General features: G+C 47.7%; 1 protein-coding gene across 1 annotated transcript; it reads left to right on the top strand.

The window, feature by feature from the left end:
- Positions 1-953: 953 nt before the first annotated feature.
- SCGB1D4 (secretoglobin family 1D member 4) lies at positions 954-3,745 on the top strand. Its single transcript, XM_001152100.5, has 3 exons — positions 954-1,073; positions 2,361-2,548; positions 3,607-3,745. Exons 1-3 carry the CDS (start codon positions 1,019-1,021, stop codon positions 3,634-3,636), a joined length of 273 nt encoding a protein of 90 aa, XP_001152100.4. The 5' UTR covers positions 954-1,018; the 3' UTR covers positions 3,637-3,745.
- Positions 3,746-7,198: the final 3,453 nt, after the last annotated feature.

The raw sequence follows: 7,198 nt of genomic DNA, 5'->3' as shown, positions 1-7,198 counted from the left end.
TTGCTTTGTCTGGAGGCTTCCTTCACTTTCCCTTAAAAATGGGATTGGCCCAGGCAGCACAGATAGGTTTGAAGTGGAAGACTTGAGCCTAGGGGTTAGGGGGAAGTGACCACCCACCCTGTTCCTCTGTCTCTTCCCTTCTATTATCTTCCCAGCCTAGAGCCCCACTGATGTATGATTGGCTCTGAACACTCCAAAAGCTCTTGAGAAAAAGAGTTAGGTTATTTAATCTTCAGATCAGCCCTAAGATAAGACGTGGGTGGCTACACATCACAGAAAGCTTGCTTTTTATAGATAGAAAATGTGAATCTTGGCCATATATATAACTGCACGTATAAACAAGATTCAGGTTTGGGAGTGAGGCAGGCTAGAGAACCGGTGCAGCAGATGTTTTTCCTCAGCATATCTTCTACAGGTGGGATGTATTCAACTATGTTTTCAGCACCTATGCAGTGAACATGGTGGTGATGGAAGGGGCTGAGGGGAAGGATTAGACTTGCCCAATGTGCAACTGAAACAAGCCTGCTTGTTGTCAGACATGCAGGGGGATCAAAGCAGGGTCTCCTTATGTCCCTGCTCTCCCATAAAGAGAACACAGCCTTCCAGCTTCCTGTGCCTTGTGAAGCCATAATTCACCTGTGCCCCTGCACTGCTACAAAGATAAAAAGAACTAATCAGCAAAAGCTCATAAGGAAATTGAGGATCCCAGGAACATTTCCAGATGTACCTGAACACTCACCTGGAGCACAGAGCAGAGTTCTCACAAGGCTGCTGTCTTGTGCTCCGCCCCACTCAGATGCAGAGATTCCTAAGGAGGTGACATTGATGGATGGCAGCAGCCCTGGCTTGGAAGGGCGGGCTGGGAGCCAGGCCTCATGACCTACCAGGTGCCCCGGTAGGTAGGACCAGCCAGGCTCCCTAGGTACAAATAGCCCTGGCCTCCATGACTACACAGGCTCCTGGAGTCGAATCCAAATCACTCATTGTGAAAGCTGAGCTCACAGCCGAATAAGCCACCATGAGGCTGTCAGTGTGTCTCCTGATGGTCTCGCTGGCCCTTTGCTGCTACCAGGGTGAGTACATCAGTCATGAGTCCAGCACCAGCCCCTGGGATGCACCCTCTTCTGAGCACAAGATCACCTATTTGTGCTTTGGGTTGGGGTCTGCACAAAACCAAACAAAATTCCAAACCCTTTTCTGTGCTTGTTGAATAAGATTCATAAAGGTTAGAGCTATTTCTTCTTTCTTCTTCCTTTTTTTTTTTTTTTTTTGAGAAGTTTTGCTCTTGTTGCCCAGGCTGGAGTGCAGTGGCATGATCTTGGCTCACTGCAACCTCTGCCGGGGTTCAAGTGATTCTCCTGCCTCAGCCTTCCTGAGCAGCTGGGATTACAGGCATGGGCCACCACAGCTGGCTAATTTTGTATTTTTAGTAGAGATGGGGTTTCTCCATGTTGGTCAGGCTGGTCTCGAACTCCCGACCTCAGATGATCTGCCCACCTCGGCCTCCTAATGTGCTGGGATAACAGGCATGAGCTACTGCGCCTGGCTGCTTAGAGCTATTTCTTCTAATCCCCAGTATCTAAGAAGTTTTATAGAAAAATCAGTTCAGGCAAATGTTAGGAATTCTTCTGCCTGAGCTTCACTTCTGAATGGGATCTGTGTCAGATGATGTAATGTGAGGTCTGGGGTGAACCTGGGTTCGACACTTCCCACCCCTTGATCTTGGGCACAATGCTCACCCTCCTTGAACCTCCTCTTATCACTGGTGGTTAAAGCTTCTGCCAGGAGTGGCTATGAGAATGAAGTAAGGTTATGGTTGTCAAGAGTCAAGCTGTGGGCCAGGCATGGTGTCTCATTCCTGTAATCTTAGCACTTTGGGAGGCCACAGTGGGCAGATCACTTGAGCTCAGGAGTTCAGCACCAGCCCGGGCAACATGGCGAAACCCCATCTCTACAAAAAAAAAAACAAAACAGAACACACACACACACACACACACACACACACACAAAAGCGGGCATGGTGGCAGGCACTGGTAGTCTCAGCTACTTTGGGGGCTGAGGGAGGATCGCTTGAGCCCAAGACATTCAGGCTGCAGTGAGCCGAGATTGTGCCACTGCATTCCAGTCTGGGTGAACCTATCTCAAAAAAAAGAAAAAGAAGTCTAGCTGAGGATATGAAGCTCTTCCCTTTGTTGTGTGACCCGGAGAAAGTCACACCTGGAGTTTCTGGTATTGTCATCAGCACAATAATGGTATAGAAACATAGAACCCAGGGGATCCTGTCTGGTGTAACCTCAGGGAGCCATGAGAGAAAAATCGACTTTCCTAACATCAACAATATTTTTATTTTTGTGCTGCAGCCCATGCTCTTGTCTGCCCAGCTGTTGCTTCTGAGATCACAGTCTTCTTATTCTTAAGTGACGCTGCGGTAAACCTCCAAGTTGCCAAACTTAATCCACCTCCAGAAGCTCTTGCAGCCAAGTTGGAAGTGAAGCACTGCACCGATCAGATATCTTTTAAGAAACGACTTCTCATTGAAAAAGTCCTGGTAATTTCTTTCTCCTTTATGCAGAGGCAGAATTCAACTCAGCTGCACACAGCCTCCTGCATGTTTCTTGTCAGGTCACCTGCCTGGATGCTGTGTCCCCAGAGTGTGCTGAGGACATGGGGAGTGAGCTAGGGCCAAGGCAGGGATGGTGAAGGGCCAAGCACGGCCGCCTCCCTGCTGGGATCTTTCCTGAGGTCAACCTACCCTCACGCAGTGGACACAGTCACTGTGGAATGTCCCGGGGAGTGTGGGAGATTTGAACAGGGAGAGAAGGCTTGAGGGGACCTAGAGCTGGGCCTCCCACAGACAGGGTGCTGGTGAACTGGGCTCCTGTGCAGCTTCTGCAGAGCCGGGAGCCCCTTGCAGCTCCTCAGGGCCCACTATCCACTCCTCATCCATGACACTCTCCTGACCACAGCCAGTGGGCCAAGACTTTTTCGCTGCTCTACCTACTGCAATGCCACACAAGTGGGATGTTCTCACTATGTCTTTCTCAAGAAATCAGAGATTCCAGGGCCCTCTCAGCCTGGCTGCCTCTGGATTGCTGTCCTGAGGTTTGGCTGCAAATACCCATAGAAGCTGCAGGGTCAGGGCTGATAAGACCCCTGGCCGTTAGGCAGAATTCTCCCATGGGAAGACTGGAGTCTCCTGGAAGGTGTGTTTCCCAGAAGCCCTCCCTGCCCTGCCTGGCTTCAGAGCCCTGGGTCCCCCATTACAGGGATCAGGAGACTCCACAGTCCTGGGACAGCCCAGACAACAACCTCTGTCTGCACTGTCAACCCCTCCCCTCCTCCTCCATGAAAACCCTGGGCCTAACTCCTGGGTCTTCCCAGGTCTATTGGTCTGGTGGGGAAAGGCTGCTTTCTCACCAGAATGGGTGTTGTAAGGCCACCAGGTCTAGGTCTCAGTTTCCCAAACTGAATTCTTGCCTCTGCCTTTCCAATTGCCATTGGGGCAAAATCCCATTGGCCTCTTTGATGTTAGCCTATCATCACCAGCAGCAGCATGACTGACCTCACCTTTCTTTCTTTCTTTCTTTCTTTTTTTTTTGATTTCAGGTGGAAATAGTGAAAAAATGTGGTGTGTGACATGTAAAAATGCTCAACCTGGTTTCCAAAGTCTTTCAACGACACCCTGATCTTCACTAAAAATTGTAAAGGTTTCAACACGTTGCTTTAATAAATCACTTGCCCTGCACATCTCCACTGGTCTTGTTATGATCCTGCAGTCTCGGGCCTTGAATCGAGGGTGGTTTCCATAGGGGAGTGGCCTTTTGCTGTGGCTGATAATCAACTCTAGAGTAACCAGCATTCTGTTACTAATGGGGCCTGAATGCAAGCATCCCAGAAGGAAATATTTGCAGAAATCATCCTGGATTCCTTACAGATTTCCCATCCTGTGTTTGTGAATGAAAACCATGGCAATAGAAAAACAGCAATTACAGTCCAGTGATCCTGGACTGAGGGATCTCCCAGCCTGCCTTGGTGTCCAGGCACGTGGTTCCCACTAGCAGCAGCCCTAGCCCTAGTTCGTTGTCCCCTCAGATGCACAGCCAGCCTGCTTGGTGCTCTCTCTGCACCAAGTCATGTCCAGTATACTTTATTTTCCATTTATCACAATTTGAGGGCATCTCCAGGTTTCAACCTGGAGTTCACATTGTTTTACTCCCCACACTCAGAGCACTCCTCAGTGTCTTCCTCACTCACCAGCACCTGAGGCAAATACTTCCTTCCTCAAGCTCTCTCAAGAGCTCCAGAGACCAGCACCCCTTGCCAACTGGACAGCTCCCAGTGCGCACTCCACAGTCATTTCAGGAGCAGGATGTAAAACTGAGCACAGGGTCTGCCCCCAGCCTGCTCTCCCTTCCATAAGCCCATCCAGGCTAATGCACCCAACCTAGCAAGCCCCCTGACCAGGACATAGGGAGACGCCACAGGTTCCTGGCTTGGTGTCCTGTGGCTGCTGCAAGAAACCTCCGAAAGCTTGGTGGCTTAAAACAACGGATTCTCTTGTACCTCTGAAGGTCAGAAGCCCAACACTGGTATCACTGTGGGGAGGTCAGGGGGCAGCAGGGCTCTGTTCCTTCTAGGGGCTCTCCGGGCGAGTTCACTAAGGGCTGCTTCTGGCTTCTGGGCTGCTGACCATCCTGGTCCTGTGGCCACATCACTCCAACCTCTGCCTCCATGTTACATTCCCATCTCCTTTCCTTTCCGTGTCAAATCCCTCTCTGACTTTTAATTACAAAATACAGAGGTTGGGGTTAGGAAGCACCAGAGTATTCAGAATAATGTCCCTATCTCAAGATCCTTAACTGAATCATGTCTACATAAGGCTTTTTCATCTTGCAATGGGCCATTCACAGATTCCAGGGATTAGAATGTGTATATCTTTTGGGAGATGGAGGCATAAATCAGCCAACTACAGCTTCCCTCCCTCCTGACTCCTCACCGTACCCTAAGTTCTGTTTACTCCATGGCCACAGTGTCACCTCCACGAGTCCCTTCCTTTCCATCACACAGCCACCTAACAGTCTTATCCGAGTCCTTCCAAACTCAACTCAATGTCTCCTAAATTGTCTCCCAGCCTCTGTGAGCCCTTCCTGTGATAAACCCTCCTTGTTCATGCCAATGCGAGCCTCCCAAAACTGAAACATGGTCCTATCCTCCAACAACCCTAAATGACCAGAGGGCACATGTTCTCAAGGGTTTCAAGTAAGAGAAGCCATTTTTTACCTAAACTCATATTTATATAATAATAGCTATTATTATACAACTGAGAAAATAGTAGATAACAGTAGTTATTATTATACATTGCTTTTAAAAGAAATTTGTATTTTAATAACACCAGAAAATATTGACACTTAAAAAAACAGAACCCAAGTGTGTGAAACTCATGACCAGTTTAGCCTACACATTGCGCATGGACAGACACAAGGATTCACAGACACACACAAGGATTCACAGACAGACACAAGGATTCCCAGAGCTCAGGCTACATTCTGAGAACCCCAGAGAGGAACCACTGCTGGAGAAACACATCCACAGCCTTGTGTTCCACATGAGGACTTCCAAGACCCTGCTCCTGGGAGCCCTGTCTCCTCATCTTCTGTTTTCCTGGGTGCTCTGTCCTCAGCCGTAGTTGTTGTATCTCATTTCTTATACATCACATGAGTCACATCCTTGCACCAGGGCATATAGGTTTTCCTTTGCCTTTATAGACTTACCCGCCTCTGACATTTGACCCCCCCAACCATAGAATGCACTTCACATGTCTCCTTCTCTGTAAGGCCCCCATGGATGCCCACACCTTACATTACATCTTTATACACACATGCACCCACATGCATAGACATCCTTTTTAATCATTCACTTATTTTCCTGTGAAATAGAATGCATGTCATAGCATTGTTGTGAGAACACATTAGATAAATTAATACTACAAAGCACTCAACATATCTTAGAAATTATTACTCAAATGCTTACAATTGATAAACATTTCTATTTATTGAACACCCCAGTATGCATTTTGCTGGAACATTTTTCCTTTGTTTTTTAGTCCTCACTAGTACCCAGGAAGGTCCAAGATTGTTTCCACTAATGAACATGAGAATGAGAAATGCTTACCCAGGGCGCCTTAATCCTGGCTCTGTTTTGGAATCCACCGGGAAGCTGTCAAAAGCAGGTGATGCCCAGGCTCTGTCTGGAACACATGAATCTGTGTATAAGTAGACCCCATGCAGTCCTCATTCTCTTACCTCTCTCTTCTATAGGTGCAGTCATCCAGTGACCTGGGGAGGCAGTAGCTGGCACAGGAGTCTCCCATGATACTCACAGGACTCCTGACATCACCAGGGCTGTCACTTAGGGCTGCTGCCTTAGCTACTTCCATAGCCTTTGAAGCCTGGGGGTCGCAAGGTGCTCACTCTTCTCAACGTTCAAAGCTGATCACATTCATGTCACATACGGTAACATTTTCCTTCCAGAGATGCTGTTAAAAGATTGTGAAGTGGGATCCAGCAAGACCGCTCAGGCAGGGACAGGGAGAAGAGGGTATCAAAGTCATTGTTAAGAAGTACAGGGTTTCTGTTTGGAATGAGAATTTCCTAGAAATGTATAGTGCGACAACATCAAGAATACACTGAAGGCCACATAATTGTATACTTAAAAATGATTGAAATGAAAAGTTTCATGAAATGACAATACAATAAAAGAATGCAAGGACTGCTGCTCTCTGAGGGGGAGGAGGAATGTAACTGCAGGGGAGCTGGGCTTGTATTTTACCCCTAGAAACGCCTTCCTAGACCTGCCAGCATCTCATAGTCAGCTTTCTTGGTGTTCATGTTGTGCTCATGGATTGACATCCTGGATGTCTTCTTTGCTAATGATATTACTAATTTTGAAGAACATCTAGTTCAAAAACCTGAGAATGAGGTTTACCAAGTGTGTAGGATTGACTCATGCAGGGTCTCTTGACTTTATTTCTTCAGGCGTCTCTCATGACCACTGAGCTAAGCGGAGTCTCATAATTTGCCCTCTGGACAAATATTATCGGTCTCTGCCTAGGCACTTTTTCTCCAGTGTCTTCTTCCCATGATCCATCTTACACTTTATGACAAGCTCAGTATTCTGAATCCGAAGTTTTGATTTAGTC

The sequence above is a fragment of the Pan troglodytes genome, chromosome 9 (assembly GCF_028858775.2).
Source record: "Pan troglodytes isolate AG18354 chromosome 9, NHGRI_mPanTro3-v2.0_pri, whole genome shotgun sequence".
In the NCBI taxonomy this organism is placed as follows: Eukaryota; Metazoa; Chordata; class Mammalia; order Primates; family Hominidae; genus Pan; species Pan troglodytes.
This window is presented reverse-complemented; position numbering and strand designations above follow the sequence as displayed.

Bases quoted from the DNA above. Each gene is read 5' to 3' on its own strand.
- SCGB1D4 (XM_001152100.5), top strand. From the start codon at position 1,019: ATGAGGCTGTCAGTGTGTCTCCTGATGGTCTCGCTGGCCCTTTGCTGC. The intron at 1,074-2,360 runs GTGAGTACATCA...TTTGTGCTGCAG, and splicing joins GGCCCTTTGCTGCTACCAGG to CCCATGCTCTTGTCTGCCCA. The intron at 2,549-3,606 runs GTAATTTCTTTC...TTTTGATTTCAG, and splicing joins TTCTCATTGAAAAAGTCCTG to GTGGAAATAGTGAAAAAATG.